Source organism: Triturus cristatus, chromosome 8, assembly GCF_964204655.1.
Source record: "Triturus cristatus chromosome 8, aTriCri1.1, whole genome shotgun sequence".
Taxonomy (NCBI): Eukaryota; Metazoa; Chordata; class Amphibia; order Caudata; family Salamandridae; genus Triturus; species Triturus cristatus.
The window spans coordinates 1,217,577,374-1,217,597,246 of NC_140591.1; the positions used below are offsets into that span (position 1 = coordinate 1,217,577,374).

At 42.8% G+C, this 19,873-nt stretch overlaps 1 protein-coding gene across 2 annotated transcripts in view; it reads right to left on the reverse strand.

The window, feature by feature from the left end:
• Positions 1-2,280: 2,280 nt before the first annotated feature.
• Positions 2,281-19,873, reverse strand: part of EFNB2 (ephrin B2) — a 55,422-nt gene continuing 37,829 nt past the window's right edge. Inside the window, exons 3-5 of one of the 2 annotated variants that reach the window (XM_085622896.1) lie at positions 13,545-13,637; positions 8,501-8,563; positions 2,281-5,935 (exon numbers count right to left, since the gene is read on the reverse strand). In XM_085622896.1, coding sequence (XP_085479022.1) covers positions 5,553-5,935; positions 8,501-8,563; positions 13,545-13,637 — 539 coding nt within the window. In that variant the 3' untranslated portion in view covers positions 2,281-5,552. Of the gene's footprint in view, positions 5,936-8,449; positions 8,564-13,544; positions 13,638-19,873 lie in introns of both variants that reach the window. The other variant, XM_085622895.1, reaches the window with a different exon arrangement.

Sequence of the window (19,873 nt, forward strand, 5' to 3'; positions counted from 1 at the left end):
GTGCCTCAATCAATATAGTTTTACATAGCTTATCCGCAGTGGGCTTTGGATCAAAGACTATCTTCACCTTAAAAGCCCTAATCAGAAAACTTCTCAGGCACTAAAAAATAAACTTTACTGGTACCCAACCAGTGCCTGGAACTCGCTCCCATTCACTAGTCATGATACAATCACACTCCTTTGCCTTTTAGAAACTGCTGTTGAAACCTACTTATTGGGACTTCATCTCAATGAACTCCAAAGTTATTCCCTTCCCCTTAATTGTTCTTTTCCCACCCCCCCATTAATGGAACCTGCTACCATAACCCTTTCTTATTGAGACACCCTGCAGAATCTCACTCCTTTGTGCTTTTGCCTCACATTAAGTGCACTACTGCCTTCAGGTATATCATTACGCCTGGATACATCGCTTTGTCAATGTACATTCAAATTTTGGGAAAACAAAACGTTAAAACAAGCCATTTGCTCATCTAAATCCAACTTAAGAGTGCAAATGAATTTGTGGATCAGGATCTTAGTGAGGAACCCTCCATTTCAATTCAAATCAGGATACTGCTTGATTTAAAACAAAGTGAAGTGTATCTGGAGGGTAATACCAATTTTGGGCATAGAGACTACATTTAGATGTCTACATGTAGCATCTATTACCAATTCCCTTGATTTTTGCATATCCTACATTTAGATGGTCCATGTTTGGACAGTGCAGCCACTCCAGGTGACAAGGCTTGGCCCCCAACACTTTCACTAGGTCCTTCAAAGTTTGGGATCATGTGCCAAAATGTTCCTCTCTTATCATCTCAAGGTAGCACTTTCAATAGGTCCTTCAAAGTTTGGGATCATGTGCCAAAATGTTCCTCTCTATCATCTCAAGGTAGCATCTAAGAGGTCAACAGTTGTATCTACATCATGTTTACCAGCTGGGAATTCTGTGAACTGAAGGCCTGCTTTCCACAAAGGCATCTGCTGCCTGCATCCGGAGCCTGAGCTGTCCCTTCCGTGCAGTTTGCTGTGGATACACTTTGACATCTCAGGACACACCGCATTCAACTACAACATTAATGGAAGACAAAGATTCCGACTCTGGAGTTGGGAGCACAGTCTCTTTAAAAGTGCTGACAATTATGCAGCTTTTACTCTAAAAGCTTAGAACACCCAGCTGTGGTCTGCATATTTTCCCATATCATTTTTCCTTTGGTTTTAGGTGGTTTAATGTTACCTCTTTATGACTCACCATTTTCAGTAAGTCGCGTTTTGTCAAACACTTTGTAGTCTATTAATGTGGCAAAGGTTGTGAAGAGAGGTGTGTTGGTCTCATAACTTTTAGGTACATCGCTCAAATCTGCACCCATCCTACTTTATTCTACTTTTTAGTTCAATATTCTTCAACAGGTAAACACATGCTTGCTTATCTACATCCACACAAGATAGTCTCACAAAGAACCACGTTTCACTAAACACTAGGACATCAGACTGCCTGGCGACTAGGGGGCGAGACCTTGCTCCTGTCGAACTATCAGGAGAAACCATGTGCTAAATGCATCACATTTGCCTGCCCCCCTCACAATACACGTTATATAAGGGAGTTGGCCAATAAAGTTTCAGTTACAAAAACCTGCATTGGAAGCTTAGTGGTACGGAGAGCAGTGTCTTTATTAAAAACCCCAAAAATCTATTTGGAGTTCAACCTTGAAGGCTGATGATAATGTATTTTTCCAAAATACAAAACAAACATCTGCGGAGTAAGGAATAAAAATGAAGAGGTTTTAGAATAAGATAACACGATTCTCCTCGTGGGTGGAAGGAATGTCTAGGGAAAGCTAGTGGGTGCAATGGTCGCTCTTTCGAAGCCCACTGACATCCATGTGTATTACCTGGTGACATGTAAAGCTCTGTAATGTGCTGTTTTTGTTTAAACAATCTAAACACTTGGTTAAGCAGCCGAATTCTGGGACATATTATCAAGCACGGTGTTAAAATTATCGCTGCTTTAGCGGCAGAAAACTGCCGCTAAAGCGGCAATAATGGGCTTGATAATATGACGCAGAGAATTCCAATAGAAGCCCATGTTGACACCAGAACATGGGATTCTATGGGAATTCTCAAGGGCATATTATCATGCCCATTATCGCCGCTTTAGCTGCAGTTTTCTGCCGCTAACGCGGCGATAATTTTAACGGCGTTTCTTGATGATATGCCCCTCAATGCTTGTAAAAAAGAATCCTACATTTTGTCAGAATTCAATTAAACTTTACCGACCAAAGTAAATCTCCACAAACACTGTTTTCCATAGGAAAAAATATTTTATTTTTTAAGAACAAATTCAGTTTGAAACAGATGTGGAATGTGAATTTCATAGGTTTTTTTTCCGGGAAGAGGAGAGAGAGTGAAAGAGAGAGAGAGAGAAAGAACACTAACTGCAATGAGCAACTAAAGCAGATTTCAAAACCTAGAATAGGCGGTTTTAAAAGAAGGAAACCAAATATTCATAACTAAAAGCATAATACTGTGTTACTTACAAAATTGGACAAAGGAATTATTTTAAATAAATATTCATGGTACACAATTACGGCACACAAATGCAGCAATTTGGCAAACTTTTTACCATTTGTGTTCTTATTACAGTGCAAAGGGGGATGGCACTGCCTTTAAACAAGCTGTAGCTAAATACATTGCAAAATTCATATTTTATAGAAAACATCTTGCTCTGAACTTTATAAAAAAAAACAACATAGCTCTATGTACACAATCTGTTTAAGAAAAGCCATTTTCTGTCTGTTTTTAATGTGTCTTATTTTAAAAAGGAGAATAAGGCTACTGAATCACCCCCAAAATCCATCAACAGTTCTGGACGTATGTACAGCATCGTCACACAGACGTTGTGGTGCAAAAAAGGTTCCTATGTCAGGTGCCTAGGGGATTGGATGTTCAAACTAGCAAGGCATTTACAGTAAAACTTTCCAACGCAGAACCAACTCCAAAAACGCAGGAACCGTTGGTAGATTGTCATATTATGCACGAGGAAGAGAAGCATAAAAAAGACCCCACAGTGCATTCCCCCGCCCCCTTACTTTGTTGCATGTTTGCTCTTCCCCAACACATGGGGTTTTCACAGTTTACAAGCAGACTTCCCCCATCCCTCTCCCAGACCCACCGATGACACAAAAAAGGTCAAAGCTGCTAACAGGTCAGAGCCGATTTCACCATCTTCCTCTCCCCTCCCCTCTCCATAGAAAGTAAAAATACAAAAATAAATTAATTCCTAAAGGCTAAACAATGAACCCTTGTGCGGGGTTCCTGTTGAGGAGTGGGGAGTGGAGGGAGGGGGAGGACGGGTGGCGTGTGCACCATCGCTGGTCGCCATGGAAACCTCCCAAAGGGCGAACCACACTGTACTTTTGAGTTCTGGATCAACATCATTTTCAGGTTCAGCAACTAAGAGAGGGTAATTGATTCTGTGGCAGTTGAGCTATTTTTTTTATTTTATTATATTTTATTTGTCTTCCAGGTGCTCCTCTGTGATCTGAGAACCTAAAAATGCTGTTGCTTGATTTTCCTTCCAACTGAGAGAGCAAAATGTTACCATAGTAACAGAACTGTGATAAAAGGGGCTTGTTTTGCATAGCACATCCCACTGCGTGTGTGTATATATTAATATACATTAATATATACATGGTGTAGGTTTTCAAATGAGGGCTCGAGTACTAAGCTGGGATTTTTTTTTCTGCTATAGCCCAGTCCACAAACAGAGGAATCCTCAGTGCACCCCAGCCCATTAAGGCAAAGCAAAACATAACACAGAAAAGAAATGCCGGAACATCTTCTCATTGTTCAGTATGCCATGCTGTGCATACTGATTTCCTGATATTTTTGGGCTCGTTTCCTAGCTCGCCTTTGCACGAGACGCCCATGTAGGCAATTGTTATTTTTGCATTTTCTCTCAGTGATGTTATTTTTGGAATAGGGCTGTTTTTCCCACAAGCGCTGTGCCCATTTCTTTTGTGCTCCCAGGACAGCTCCCGCGCCATTCAGCTGTCACAAACTCGATTTTTGCATTGTGCTGTACGCACATTTGTAAGGGTATACGAGCAAAAGGGGGAGGGGGTGGTGTAGAGTTATACATGGCGCATCATGGGTAACTTCCTTCTCCATTGCTCTTCGGGTCAAATAATTCGTATTTCTTAGCACTATGAGTAGGGGGCGGGGGACATTAGAGCAAATGTGCTTAACTTTGAGATAGGGCATCAGCAAACTGCCCAGCCCAACCAATCCTGAGCTTGGCTGGGGCAGTGCTACAGTTAATCTCCATCTCACAAGGTATATTGTAACACAGACAGGAACCCAAAGCCTGCCTTACTCAAGAAAACCGAGGCATTTTCCTTCTCTTCGGTGTTGAACCCCTGGATCAGACCTGATCTGGCTGTTTTCTCCAGTGCGCTCCAAAAGTAGGGTAAAAAACATCAGTACAGCACCAGAGCCTGCTGAAAAGGTCGCACAAAGCAGACAGTTTCCTGTAGCCTCATTATCATAGCGGTGTATCTTATTGCCAGTACCTACAATGGCCCTCTGACGTATCATTAGCGGCCTCCTATGTCCTCCCGTCAGCCCGTGTATTTATCTCTCCAACAATGCCCCTTTGTCCTACTGTGCGGAAGGTACTGTTTGTTTGCTGCACACTGCTATTCCAGAGCAACCAATGGACTCCACCAAGTGCGCCCCTAATCCACTGCATGTGTAGGGTCTCTCGTCCACCCCTTGTAAGTTAAGATACAAAGTGCTGTGCTACGTAGATTGCTTTCTCTTGCCAGCTTCTACCTCAGAGGCGGCGTTCAGCTGCACTTGCAGCCACCTTAGCCTGACCTGCTCTCCACTGACTTCGGTCGTTACACCACTGGCATCAGGCTGGAAGGATCCCTGTTGACAAAGTAGACTTTATCTACTACATTAGCCATTCAAGTGTGGTTGCTACGAAAAATGGAAAGAGTGCAGAACTCCACTGAAGATGCATGATGTGTTGTGATAGGTGGTCTTATGCGTAGGATGACATGGGTTTAGACATAGTAGCAGAGGGAAATGTAGTGGTGTGCTAACAGCAAGATAACTTTAAAAAAAAGTCTTACTCCTATATAGAGGTCTGTAGGACAAACCTAAAGTTCATAGAAGAGAGCAGTAAAGAGACACACACCCAGGAGACGTTGCTTCAAGCTCAGTATCTCTGGGCACCCACCCAGGGCATCCTGAACTGACAATGTCCATAATTCACTCCATCATTCCTGGGTGCCAAAGTGTGCCTGCACATGGCTCGGCGGGTGAAGGATGTGGCGAGAGCACGTGTTTGTGATGCAATGTCTTCCAGCTCATGGCGAACACTTTATTCCTTGAAGAGGGCTTCTCCGACCCTCAGGACTATTGAAGGCTCTCTTCAAAAGAGGATTCTTAAGCCTTCCCTCCCCAATACCAGTCAATATTACTGCACAAGGGCGCGTCATAACACCACATGAGAAAGCAGCGGACCGGTGAGTTTCCTCCATGTCTCACATGTACCAGAGTGTTCATCAGACCTTGTAGTAGATATTTGCAGGGCTCTGTGGTGGCATCTCCTGCACAATGTACACAGGATGCCCATAGTCCCCGCTGACTTTCTCATAGTGCGGGCAAAAAACACTGTCTGCAGTCCTCAGTGGAATGATAATGTCACTGGGCTCGGAACCATTGTTGTTGCCACCGCGTTTCGGGGTGGCTAATGTACTGAGTGACAGCGTTGCTGTGTGCGGCGGTGAGTGCTTCCGGTGCCGTCTTCTGTACTTCAACAATAGCACAATCAGTGTGATGATGATGACAATGAAGATGATGGTCCCTGATGCAATGCCTGCGAATAGGGCTACTTCTGAGCCTAGGATGCTGGACTGTCCTCCAGTTTTACCATCTGAACTGGAACCTGGATGGATTAAAAAAACACAAAAAACAAATTAACATCTCACCCAGGTAATTCATAGCATCACAGTAAAAAACAAGCACCGCCAGCATGCACCCAACAGAATCAGCTGACAGCTGGACTATGACCAATCAAATATGCCGTTACACAATAGAATGCAAACATCAGGGTCAGCAAAGGATGCTAAGCTAGAGAGTCAAGTTTACTGGTCCTCCTTTCTGTGTGGCTCCCTAACCACATTCTTTTTCTTTTCGTACATCATCCTTCATCGGTACAGATAGCAGAGATTGACAAGCAGACTTAAAGGCAGGCTCATCTCCTAGCAGATGCTGTTCGGCCTGAGGCGCAAACAGCGAAGACATGAAATGACAATTCCCAGGACGGCTGTCATTGCCTCTATCCCACCAGCCTCCTTCCCTGCTCTTCTGATCAGAAAAGCATGCTTCGTTGTCTACTTATGCAAAGTGGCTCACCGAATTAGAAGAACAAGCGAGTTCATGCTGAGGTGGTAGGTAGGCAGAATGCTAATGCACAGCCATTGTAACTGATTTACTAAGCAAAATAAATGCGAGAAAAGCTTCTACGGTGCATATTACTCGCAGGACGTGGCCAGGAGAACAAGAGCATTGTAAAGGGCGGGCTCTTTTGAACACCAAATACTGGGAACACTGTAGGGTTCCCAGCCCTACTGCTGTGCTCATCATTGTGGTGAAAGAGGAGTTTCCAGATCTGTGCGATTTTGGTTCTCTTCCACCTAAAGTCTGACAACACATTAACAGGGGGTTATCAGTGCCAGGGAAACAGGACTGGAAAAGAAGAGGGCTGTTGGACACAGGTGAATGGCATCCCTATGCAAGCTCTTCTAGTCCAGGCAACGCAATGTTCACTGGATAACACCCATGCTTGAACTCCTGAACTGCGGTACCCAGATCTGTTGACTGGGAGTGAGTGTTTGATTGGTTCTGATGCTCTGTCCATCACCACCCCCTTTTGTACCGCTTTGTTCGCCATAAGTTGGCAGGGTATGCTCAGACGTGAGTCCCTTGCTCACTTTGCCACTGGATTCAAGCAAGCCTGGCTGAAGACGGCTGAAATGCCAGAAACCGGTCCTAGGAAGCTTGTTTCCGGTCCAGGGAGGACCTGGCTTGGCAGTTTGGGCTGGACTGTTCCCATGAGGCACAGGGTCAGACTGATTTGCATATGGCCATGTCTGAACTGGGGTGGCAGAGTGGGCTAAAGAACGGTGATGGATCAAACCCAGATCTGTTGACTGGGAGTGAGTGTTTGATTGGTTCTGATGCTCCGTCCATCACCACCCCCTTTTGTACCGTAAACTTCTGAACTGCGGCACGTTATCTTCCAATAATGTATCCTAAATTATGCACCAAACATGAAGACATTTGACCAATAGAATAACAAAAAGCTAAGTTCATATACAGCATAGTACCTCAAATGGCAAAACTAAGTAGGATGCCTTCCCTGTTCGGTAGTAACTTCTACCATCAATATGGCCTATTTAATGTAAATTTCCAATTGGAAGGCACTCTTCTAAAACCAACAACAGGAGCAGAAATACAGACTCAAACAAAAAGAAGCAAAAGATGTTCACATGTCTCAGAAGTTTATATGGGGAGGCCGGGATCCAAACCAGCAAACCCCTTTCTAATTTCCCCGGATCCACAGGTTTTTTGCTGCTGGTGCATTAAGCAGCTGAGCTATCTTCTGGTTGTAAACTCATTGCGGCTGTATTGAAGCCAAGTTTGTAATCTGCTGTCGAAAGCTGGAGTGCTAATGCATCAGAGAGGAAGACACGCGAGAGGGAGAGACCTTTCTGGTCTGCCAGTGTCCAAAATGAAAGGCAGCAAATAAAAGTATAAAAGCATTTAAAGCTCTTCATGTCCGTGAGCTTCTCTGGAAATTGTACCCCAGAGTTTGTGGCTTTTAAGTACCATTAACCATAACACAGTCGAGTTGGACTCGAGGTTGCCGCAGCACTTAGGATTAATGGCCGTCAGTCCTGGCTAGACACAGAGATGCCTAAAAATGGCTTCTCCGCTCTGTGTCTGTTGTGAAATACCTTGATCCACAAGGGCCCAGATTTACAAATATTCTTCTATGACTAGCAGTATCTTAGGTGTGAACTGCACGTGAGTTTCCAGGTCTGATTCAAAAAGCTTTCCCTGTGAGCAGTTGGGTCTTACGACAGGTTTAGATGCAACTTAGTCGTGGAAAAAGATTTTTCATTGACTTAGCAATTTTTACTCCTAGAAACTTGGGAGTAACTTACATCTAAACAAGTAAGACACAGCGAGTCACATGAGCTGCTTCGTGAATCAGACCTGGAAATTTATGTGCAATTCACACAAAAAGCAGGAGTAAGCCATAAACACTCACAGAAATACTTATACAGGGTTAATATTTGGGACTATGAAACAGTGGCTATACTGAGGTATTAGAGCTAATAGGTTTTTAGGAGAAAGAAAAGTCTCATTATATCAAAAGCTTTGCGGTATCTACCTGCAGGTACATTTACAAATGGGCTAGTGGTGGAACTTTTCCCGTTGCTACCTTGTTCCTGCTCTGGACGTCGGGTCAGGCCGGCGTCCTCAGATGACGAGACTGCGTCGGGATCTGCAAGAAACAAACCAGGGATTGGTAACTTGGTCAATTAGTTTGATCAAATTTGATCAACTTCACGAGACTCGTGATGCGCTAGAATCTTTGAAAATAAGGTTATTAATGCAAACTGTACACAGAGAGACAAAACTTTCCCCCCTGCAGAAAGCCACATCCCGATGCTTATTTTCAACGGGGCAAAGCTGGGACTGGCTGACAAGGCAGGTCTTAATCAGAAAAATGATTCAGTTTTGGCTGCACAGTAGGTTGTCTATATATAGCAGGACAACTGACGAGGGCTTCGTCTGCACAACAGGAAATGGATCAGGCAGTTAACAAGCAAGAACACAGTCCTACTGTTGTAGACCAGCAACTACATTCTAGTACCTGTGGTTCTGCCTTTTCCCTTCTCATGGAGGAGCACACCTCGAAAATGCACTAGGATTGGAGAGGAGAGCCGGACAAAAGATCACAGAATGGACAGCTACCCTGAGGAGTGGGTTGTGCAAATTTGAATTCTGATGATGTCACATCCGATGTGACCACCAGGATGCTCTGTGCTAAAGGGTGGAGGGGGTATATTTCAGACTTCTTGACATATTTCGAAGCTGTTGTGACTTTACACTGATCCGTTCATGATTTATCGCTTAGAGCATTTACATTTTTTATTTATCCTAACATCTATGTATATTGTGAACCTTAACAACACATCTGGTTAAGACTGCAATGGAGGACACATAACACGATTCTTTTTAAAATAGACAAATAGTACATCTAGTGGTTCTGGCGACATTCATACACCACAAGGCTGAAGGCCAAGTGGTTTGTAAAGGTCAGTGGAATCCGAAGAAGGCGCTATAGGACCATATGACACGTTACCCTTTATGTACCTTTATATAACGTTTATTTTGGGGGTAGCTAGCACCAAAATGATGTTCTCTTCATGGTGCTGCAAACAATGGGCACTGACTGGAATTAAAATATTTACTTTGTAACGTTCATGAATAAATTGGTGATACAACAATAAACAATGGTGTGGGCCAGTGCATTTATGCAATTCTGTCGCTGTGGAGTTCACTGCATGGTTACAGAATTAACCCATTAGCCACATAAAATGCAAATTTTAACAAAAATGTTGTTTCTAGCTCAAATGGGTGAAAATAATATTGAGAGAAAATGAGCTGCATAATTTGCTTTTTTTTCTTGCCACATAATTTAGAAAACCTTCCTGCATAATTTGGCCTTTCACTGGCACACAACTTTAGTTGTTATCCGTTATATATATATATATGTACACACACACACACACATATATTTATATGTCCAGTTAAAGGCACACAGCCGAAACGTGTTGGCCCATTCTTTTTTAATTGCTCTTGCACTTTCTTTGAATTTCAAGGGTTCACTAAATAAATTTAAAAATTCACCACCAACCCTACTGTTAAGGATCCTGTATTGTGCCGCAGTGTCAGTGTTGTGGAGAAGTACGCGGTCAAGAGGCATATATATTTATAATTTTTAAAAATGTATAAAGTGCACGGCTACTCAGTAGTGTCCCGGCGTTACAGGTTTGTGGTCCAACAAGCTAACACGGGAGGACAAGCACTAGAAGACAGCATTAAAAAGACAGGTTTTCAGGCTACGTTTAAAAGAGCCCTTCTCTCTAGTGGCATGGAGATAGAGGGGAAGCTTATTCCAACTAGCCGCCACGAGTGCAAAACAAAAACCCATCTCTTCCTTTGTGTCTTTAGACAGCACCGTCTGCAGCGCATCAGCAGAGTGTAGAGTTCTAGAGAGAAGATAGTGAGGGAGTTCTTTAGATAGATACTTGGGACCCCGTCCATAGAAAGCTCTATGAGCTAGTAATAGTCCCTTGAACTTCACTCTCGCCCGTATGGGAAGCAAGTGTGACTCCTTCAGATGATAAAGATGTTCCTCTGGAGGCTCAACAGGACACTGGCTGCAGCATTCAGCACCAACTGCAGTCTCTCAAGTAGGAACCGAGAGAGGCCCCAGTAAAATACATCAGCGTAGTCCGGCTGTGATGTTATAAAGGCATGGACTACCGTCTTCAGGCAAGGAGCAGGAAGAAGAAACAAAAACGTCCTTAAAAACCGAAGGAGACTAAAACATGTCCAAACTGTACTCTCCACTTGCGGTTTAAAAGACTGATTGCCATCCATCTACACTCCGAGATTTTTTACACCCCAGTGGAGGCCGGAGGAGATGGAGTATAGCTCGGCCAGACCTCAACATCCCACAACGGTGGGGGAGATTCAAAAACCAGAATCTCACTCTTACTTGTTCGCATTACACTGGAGATTGTACTGGCTAATTCACTAGAACACCTCTGACAGACAAGCCTATTATCTGCACTGGGCACTAGAGATGTTCCCGTCCCAAGTCAAGATGATCTGTGTGTCATCAGCGTAATAAATAACCTGCACTCAAAAGGATTCCGCCAGGGTTGCCAGAGGGGACATATAGATACTAAACAATGTCGGGCTCAAAGAAGAGCCCTGTGGCACTCCAAGGATTTCGAATCAGACGCGAATGGCAGCATCCACACTGACTGACTTTTGTCCGATAGGAAGGAATGCATCTAGGCCATTGCCGTCCCACCTATCTCGATGTCACGCAAGCGTTGAATCAGGATAGGGTGGAAGACCGTATCAAAGGCTGCTGAAAGATCAAGAAGCAGCAAAGCCACTTTCTTCCACAGACAATTTAATTGTATCTGAGACCTCGACTAGCGTGGACTTAGTGCTGTGTCCAGGGCGAAAGCCCGATTGTGATGGATGTAGCAACTGGTTGGCATCAAGATAGCTGGAAAGTTGGGTGTTAGTAGAAATTGCAAAGGACTTTGTTCCTTTCAAGCTCGGCGTGGCTAGCAGTGTGCTAATCCTATGCTTAAAAGCTTTGCTAGAAAAACAGACATTTGAGGTGAGGCGATCCAGAGTGTCTCAGGTGTTGTAGGGAGCCCTATACAGGAGCTGCTCTCCACCTAAACTTGGGAACTACCCACAGTTCTCTGCTTCTTTTTTGCATAATTTATGCAGCACTCTAACCCTGAAAGGGTATTGTTTTGACTTATACTGGATGCTCCCTTGAGTCTGGACAATGCTAAACCTCTCTAAAGAACTATAATTATAGTGAAACACGTCAGGGGTTGCTATTATTCATTCCAGGTTGGCTTGGATGGTATTTCACCAATCCAATACTGTGCCTGAAGTGGTAAAAGGCTTTTGTCATTATACAGCTCGGCATGGATAGCACTGTGATAATTCTATGCTTAAAGATTTTGCTGTAGAAACGGCAAAAGACTTAGTTCTTTTTTTGCAAATATATATATATACATATATCTCAATCATAGAACAAATAACTGGATTAAGCTGCATGCAAACTATGACAGTGCTTATTGTCACAGAATATTTGTTTGTCTATTTGTTCACAGAACATTAAAGTCCCCAAATGCCTCAAAATATATTAGAATTGATCTGCATAGGTGACTGGCTACAGAATCATAATTGGAACAGGAAAAGCAAAAGGTTCAATGTAAAGAATCCTCAGAGAGTAAATAAATACTTGATAAGGCGAGATGAGGAAACAGGATGGTTAGATGAGGGGCGGCGGTGTCCATTTTACTTAGTATTGTTTAAATCTCAATGAAACCTAAACCCACCCCTGTATATATACACGCTAAACCCAGACCTTAACTCAAGTCAAACATCCCAATTCGATTAGTGCAGAGAAGAGAGTTCATGTCAACAACATCTCAATTCACTGCCAGGATTCCACTCATATTTTGCAATTCAATCAGCTGATAATCCTATGTGTTGTACAGAACGGCGAACAGTACATTGGCTGCCAACTCTATATTCGACTCATTGTGTTGTAGGAATTTAAGATTTGGTTTACACTGAGTGTGGTGGATATGCTGACTGTCTGAAACCCAAGCACACAAGGTAAACAATTACATAGACTTCTAAAACCTTTGAAAGGAGGCTTCACATTTACAGGAGTAGCGATCCTACCTTAGTAAACTGAAACTCTATGGGCAGAGGGTAACTGTTTCCTAGACAGTGCCAGTTTTTGTCCATGAAAATGCCCCATTTTCTGCACAATTGCAGACCAACGAACTCTGATCAACTTTCAGTTGGGTAACTATGCCTATTTTATACTACTTCGGAAATCAGGAGGATTAAAATATGCGTAATATTGGTCTCCACATTTTCCCTATGCACCTCATAAAATTGCCGGAATCTTGAAAACATATTTTGCAACACTCGGAAAATGCAAAGCAGTCTGAATTCTACAACTTCCACCTCCGCAGAACTGATCATCTTTTAGGGGGATGAGAGTTTGTTCGCTTATTTTTGTTTTTTGCAGATGGCAACTTGAGGTTTCTGATTTCGAGGCCCCTAATTACAGTTCAAAATAGCTGCATGGGACAATTTTCATGGGCAATGTAACTTTTTTATTTTTGCGCTACATTGGACGTTTTTTCGATTTATTTGCACTATATATCGTTGAGATATATGATACTAACTTCTTTCTTCACTTATTTCAAAACATATCAACTGATTCACATTCATGACACCTAAACAAGGCTAGTACACTCATATGTGATTAGTCACCATTCCTGAGAAAGGTGTGTCTGCGGCTGACGCGACCATGTGTAACGAAACACTCCCCACTAACTATCACTGTACATTGAACTTTTGCTTGGAAACTGTCTCTAAAACGTGAGTATTTCCCTGTGAACATCCATAAACCCATGGTTTCTACCTGCTTCTTAGAAGACAGGTGGGGGGGGGGGGATATGTGCAGTATGTACATTTTTAAAGTGTACCTATCTTCCCTGCTGAAAAGAATAAGATAGGAATGTCAGCCGAAAACTTGATGAAGGTATCAGACAGACCAGCCTCGACTTCTAGATCTAAATAGACCTGCTGGGTACTGGGCTTCACGAAAAAATGCAGATAGAACATTTTACCTTGCCCAACCTTCATTCGAATCTTCATAGCTCTTGTCAGGCACACCCCTCCTTCCTGGTTGTCCACACCTTCAAAAGACCCATTCGATGTAGCTGCAAAACACAAAAGCACTCTTTAATTTCAAAATGATCTTGCTGCCTTCGGTACTTTTTCCAACCCTCCAGATAATACTACATAACAGTCAAAGAGAAACACAGTAATGAATGCTGGTGTGATAGTAACATACTCAAATAGGCTTCTTCTCTAGCAATTTAAAATTGGGAAAATAGGCCTTAACAAATGGAAAAACCTAGTCCAAAAGACTGCAGAATACATTAAATTGGCTTAACTTAGCAATGCCCTAGTGATTAAAATCCACAATAAGTAGTTCCTAAGGTAAATATTATACAAAAAACATATACCAAATGCTAAGTCTCAAGTTGTGAAAGATGTATTCCATTTTTATAATGCCGAAAGCTTTCTCAATGGAAACTATCCTCAAAAGGTAGGAGAACAAATGTGGCCGGCATCCGAAAGGAAAGCGAGAAAACCTATTATGTCTGAGAGCAGGAATTACCTACTGGTGTTTTCTGTTTGATATCTGCCAAGGATTTACTCGAGGAGACAATAACAAAAGTTCAGTGGAAGAAGCGTGCGACCTCTGACCATTAATATGCCACAAACAGACTGGATGCACGGCCTCCAATATATTCCAATGGGAACTGGCGGCACTAGCAGTTACATGCCAGGGATGCAGAGTACGTCTGGGTATGAAATGGGCCAACATGCGTCTCAGGTTATGGACAAGGATTCTAGTATTCGAGCACATTACACCGCCTTGGATGATATTTTGAAAGACATTACCAAGCAACCAAATGAAGGTCTTTTGAAGCTACAACATTAATTTGCTTTTTTTGTTTTTTAACTTGTTTACTAAGTTGTGGTCTTTTATAGATATTTGCCCTTAGTTCTTACAGGTTTGGCAGTTTTAATAAACATCTGCATAAAAAGAAAGATCTTTTCCGTTTCTCATCTACACACCCACCGTTGGCTGAGTTTGTAAACAATTTTCCCAGTCTGTTAAATCCAAAATCCCATATTTCAGTTTAATTTGGACCAGTTCAGATTAAGTTAGGGACACCTTTGAAGGGGCTTGGATGCATGCAAAATTTAAAAAAAAATGCCACCATCCAAGCAAGCCATTGCAGTCGTCTGTAGAATAGTGCATGTGGCATACCTACAACACGCCTAGAAAGGATGAGTAGGATTCTGTGACATGGCATTCTGAGAAGCTTGCCTTATTTTAATCGGATGATGCTAATGTGATTCCTTTGTGCTTGATAAACAAGCAGAAACCCCTAAAAACAGGAAGACGCCCATGGCCCTGAAACACTGGGAATACCCGTTGAATGTATACACTGTTCACATAAAGTATTAAATAATACAAATATTGTCACAAATCAAGGTACACGGTTGGTGGTCGAATTCTGATCGTGTTCTCTGTGGTGCTATCACAGAATATTTATTATACAAACGTTCCACTGAAAACGTTTGCATCATCAGAAAGCAGTGCTTTACGTGCATTGCTACTGAACCGCAGCCTCTCCATTCGATGCTGCTCGAGGGTAAGCTATTTATTGAGAATTAGATAGCCAGGCCAGGGGGATTACTGCCTAACGAAAACAGAACATTTTAAAGGCACATTGCCCATCACATAGTTTACAGCAGAGTTTACTTACAGACAGAAAACTCCACAAGCCTGTGCATACAACCTTAGCCCGAAACAAACAAGATGGCGGACTTGCTATCTTTAGCCAACTAGCCTATATGAAACTTATCATGCATATTGCATATAAAACCAGGCCCGCTGGGGCAAGTGTAAATCCCAGTAAACAAAGCCCTCCCTGCTGCACTGTGTGTGCGTGCATTGTATTGCAGGGGATGCCACAGAGTACAGGAAGTAATCAGGCACGCTGCACGCCCTTGAGCAGCACCTGGCAGGAAGATTAAAACGACGTCACGCTCGCATGCAGCAGGATGACACAAAACCCACTGTGCTTTCTCTTTGTCATGACTTTCCTGTGCTCTTTGTGTGTCCTATGCAGCAGGGATTTTAGACCACCTACGGCCGAGAAAAAGCAACACCTAAAGCCAAATTTAGAATCTATTTTAAATCCCCTTTGGGTGACTCGGATTAGATTGTGTACGCTTCGTTCTCGTGTTTCTCCGTCTCCTCTGCAGGGGCTGAACTCATTACTGAGCCATTCTCCGGCTCGTCTTTCATTCTTCGGTCCAGTCTCATCAGTTACACTGTTTTAAAGAAGGCCTTTGCATCTTCCAATTCTTCGCGAGAGGAGCCGGGCACCTCACACCATCCCAGTACAGAAAGCGCTATTCTCCAAGTCGTAGAGTGGGGTTCTGCCGCCATTTTGTTGTGCGGTTGCTCAAGGCAGACGCAGATGGGCAATCTCAAAGAATAAGGCCCTGTGTGCAGAAAAGATGATACCTGGGGAAAGAGGCATCCAGAAACGGACAATGCCGATTTCTCGAGAGCAATGAAACAGTATTACACCAGGGCGCATGCTAGAGGAAGGATGGACGTCACGCTCGGCTGCCATGATGAAAGGTCTGCGTGCTGTCGATGCTGCTGTTTTCACACAATGGGGGATTCTATGTGTGCTGCAGATGTCTGTCTGCAGACTTGAAGTCACAGGTGTGCACGTCGTCGAGTCTGTCTCTGGGCTTCATATTTCCAACGTCAATAAAACGAGTACTGCTGTAGTACACATAATTATTCAAGCGCCAAGAAAGTTTATTACAGGACCAGCACTTTATGGAATATGTGTACAGTCATTCTGCAAGCTGGGCTTCAGTTGAAGGTAATGCAGATTCTGACGATGGGCTTCGATCAGAGAAAAGTAGCTAACAGCCTACAAGCAACTAATTCATGAGCATCGCTATTTGCACCTTCTTTTTCATGCCACTTTTCTTTACTGCCAAAAATCCTGGTGAACCCTTAGAGGTTGCTTTGTTGGCCTCCTACCCACCCACATTTCCTACCATGCCTCGATGTAAACAGATGTACAGTAAGGGAACTGTTGATTGCTCTCCAGCACCCCGAGTGGTCAGCACTATTTCAAGATGAGTAGCCATACTATCTGCTTGGCGAATTCTCGAGAACAGCATCTCAACCGCCCCGTTTCTGGTTGTAAACCATCGGTGAGAAGAACGCGAGCTGAGAGCCTAAGATAAGGGGGCATCCAACATGTGGCACCTCGCTACCAGCCATGCTGAATAATGGAGACGTATGCTGTTCCTTTGTAGAGGGGAAAAAAAATCAATATCACCATTCAGTCCTGGACATAAATCAAAGGTGTCTGTTAGAGGAGCTTTTTTACGACCTCTCTGCAAAAATGTGCAGGCACAAGGACAACCGCATGTGGGGGAGAGGAGGCAGGAATAAAGCAGTAAATGGAAACATTATGATGCGTTCGAGATAATAAAGGCTGGTGCGCTGGTGGACACCTTAGCTGCGCGCATCATGGCCACTGAGCTAGACCATATTTGTAGGCACTTTTAAGATGCCGGTTTTACCTTCAAAACATTCGATGCATGTACAGAAAGCCATTCCCGCAAAGATAAGAGGAAGCGTTCTAACACCTTTTCTTCTTTCGTCTGATAGTCGATATCTTGAGGTTTTGTTCTATATGGATTATGCCAGGGACATAATTCCAAATTCTCTGCACCCTAATTTTAATTCAGGCATCACAAACCTTTCGATGATCCTGGGGAAATGCGATTATCTCCTGACACCACAATTCCAATATCTAAGAAGTTGTGAGCACTTAGAAACCAGCTAACTGATGATTTGCAACTTAACATAAATGAGAGGACGCCTATACATACAAGTGTCCTAAGACTTAACTACATTGAAAATACAAGGTTACAAACATACTTGAGCCAGCAGAACTCGCCTAACGACAAAATGCATCGATCAGTTAGCAAACTTCCTTCAAGCTTGATCTAACAAGCACTTGCAGTATGGATGTTGGAGGAAATCCTGTTCGCCAGCGCCTAGAGGTAGTTTATTCTCAAGTGGACACTATGTTGTTCATCCTGCCTACTCCAAAGGAAGCAGCTTTCCTCGCCTCAACTTGACAACCACTTCACTGTCCCCTAAACGTTGCAGGGCTGTGGAATACACCTTCTAGAAATGAGGACAGCTCTGAAAGACGTAGACTCTTAAAAGATTAAAATTCGTCTCACGACGCCCCCGTACCGACTGTCCCGCCACAATGGCTGGGTTTGTCAGACATTCAACAATAACATCGACTGCTCTTAATGGCCAATCTATGTCTCTAACTTTCTACAGCACTAAATGCTCAGGCCGTAGACATTGCATATTCAATATCCCATCATACTCGTGCCAATTCTTTTGCAGAGCAGGCTTTTAGCTATGGTGTACTTTTAATGGACGTTTTTATGCTGCGTCTGAGGTTTTGCAAACCAGCCAAAGAACTTTTCCAGTCTAGGATTCTTTTTTACTTAGGTTCACCTTCATAACAGACAATAATGAACACGTTGATGAAATCTTAAATCGTCCGCAGGCAAATTCCACATCAAGCTTTGTCCAAAGGTGCAAATAAATTCCATTGATGGTATCTCCAGCCCATAGACCTACATGAAGTAAAGGATGGCGGCTTGGCTTCAATGTGGAAAGGGTAACCTCTGGGACATGAGGCCGAAAGTCAATGCACCTACTCACAATCTGCAGAGAGACTAATTGACTGAAGTCAAACAAGCCAGCTCCAGGGCTGCAATTGTCGCTGTGACGGATTGATCTATAGGAGCCCTTGGACCCATCTCGATCATAAATATTTAATTTCATGCAGCTTCAAGAGCAGCCCTCTACATGAACCTCACCCCTGCCTCTCGCAGATTACCCTATGCCTCGTCTAAAAGCTTTCATGACAGAGAAAACTTTTCTTAGTCATGCTTCGGCAGATCATTGTGACCACTCTAATGAAATAACAACATTAATTTCCTGCAATTTAAAGTGGAATTAATATTCTGAATTCTGTGTTTTTCTAAACGCCTTGCCAAAAACCCATAAAAGGCTTTGTCAATGTGTTAAAATGGAATGTGTAATTTCTAATGCCTACGGCTGAAAGCTGTTCCTGCTTTAAAAGCATTTGCTCCAATTATTTTACCATTTGCTTGTGGATTTTGTTGTCCTAGAAACAAAGTGGCACAGATCTGTATTTTTTTTATTGGGCTTCTCTTGAACGGGGACGTACACAAGACGGAGAACATTTGGGAAGCAGCAATCTCGTTCTCCAAAGCCCAACAGAAATGGAACAGACATATGTTTTGTTCTGCACAAATTAGGCAAATTGCTTGATTTACCTCTGTGGAGACTACTCACTACTCTTATTTAAGATTTTAATTTGTGAGTTTTTTTGTTTCTAAATGGCTATGTTACCATCCACATTTCTAACTGAATCAAGTATTTTTAACATGGCAAATGTATTTTATGTAGTAAAAGAAAGTTGAACATATTTATTTGCACGTTTCTTTTATTACTGACTCGTGATAATAAGGAGGGCTATAAGTTGTTATAAAAGTTTGGAGTGCAATATCATGTTTATTCTCCAGGCCCACTGGCACACTATGGGTAACAATATTATACTGTGTGTGACCTCAATAATGGCATCAAAACACAGACAGAACACCCCTCCACTTAAAAAAAACGACAGGTGTTCAACATTCAACATAAATCCAGGTAACATTCGGAAGCAGAACATTCTCGTATACTTTTTTCTACTTGGCAACCAGCTTGTGTTTTCCACAGACTTCACTGGCCATCCGTGTGACCTACCTAATGTCCTGATTACTTACCAGTAACCTTCATTACTCCTGTATCAACTCTTTGAGGTCAAGTACTCAAAATACAGAAAAACAATTGCCCCACAAATATAAATGTTTCCTCAGCCCTACCTTTCCTCATTGGAATTGTATAAGATGGGCTCATACTCCACCAAACCTCATAAGACACTACTGATGACGCTATACCCCCATGGGGAGATACCACAATATTCACCCAACGGATGGAAATGACTGAGCAATACCCGCAGAAGAATGAACATCCATATAGCATATCTATAGGTATATTTGGTATTGTACAACTTGCTTTTGTGACATTCATTGTGTTGCACCACTAACATTGTGAAGATATAAATGTCTTTATGTATTAAGTTATTATGTACAATACATGGGTCAAAAGTACTATTCTTGTTGGAACCTGTGAGGGGCTGAACATGTCTCATAAGAAATTATGTCAACGAAATAC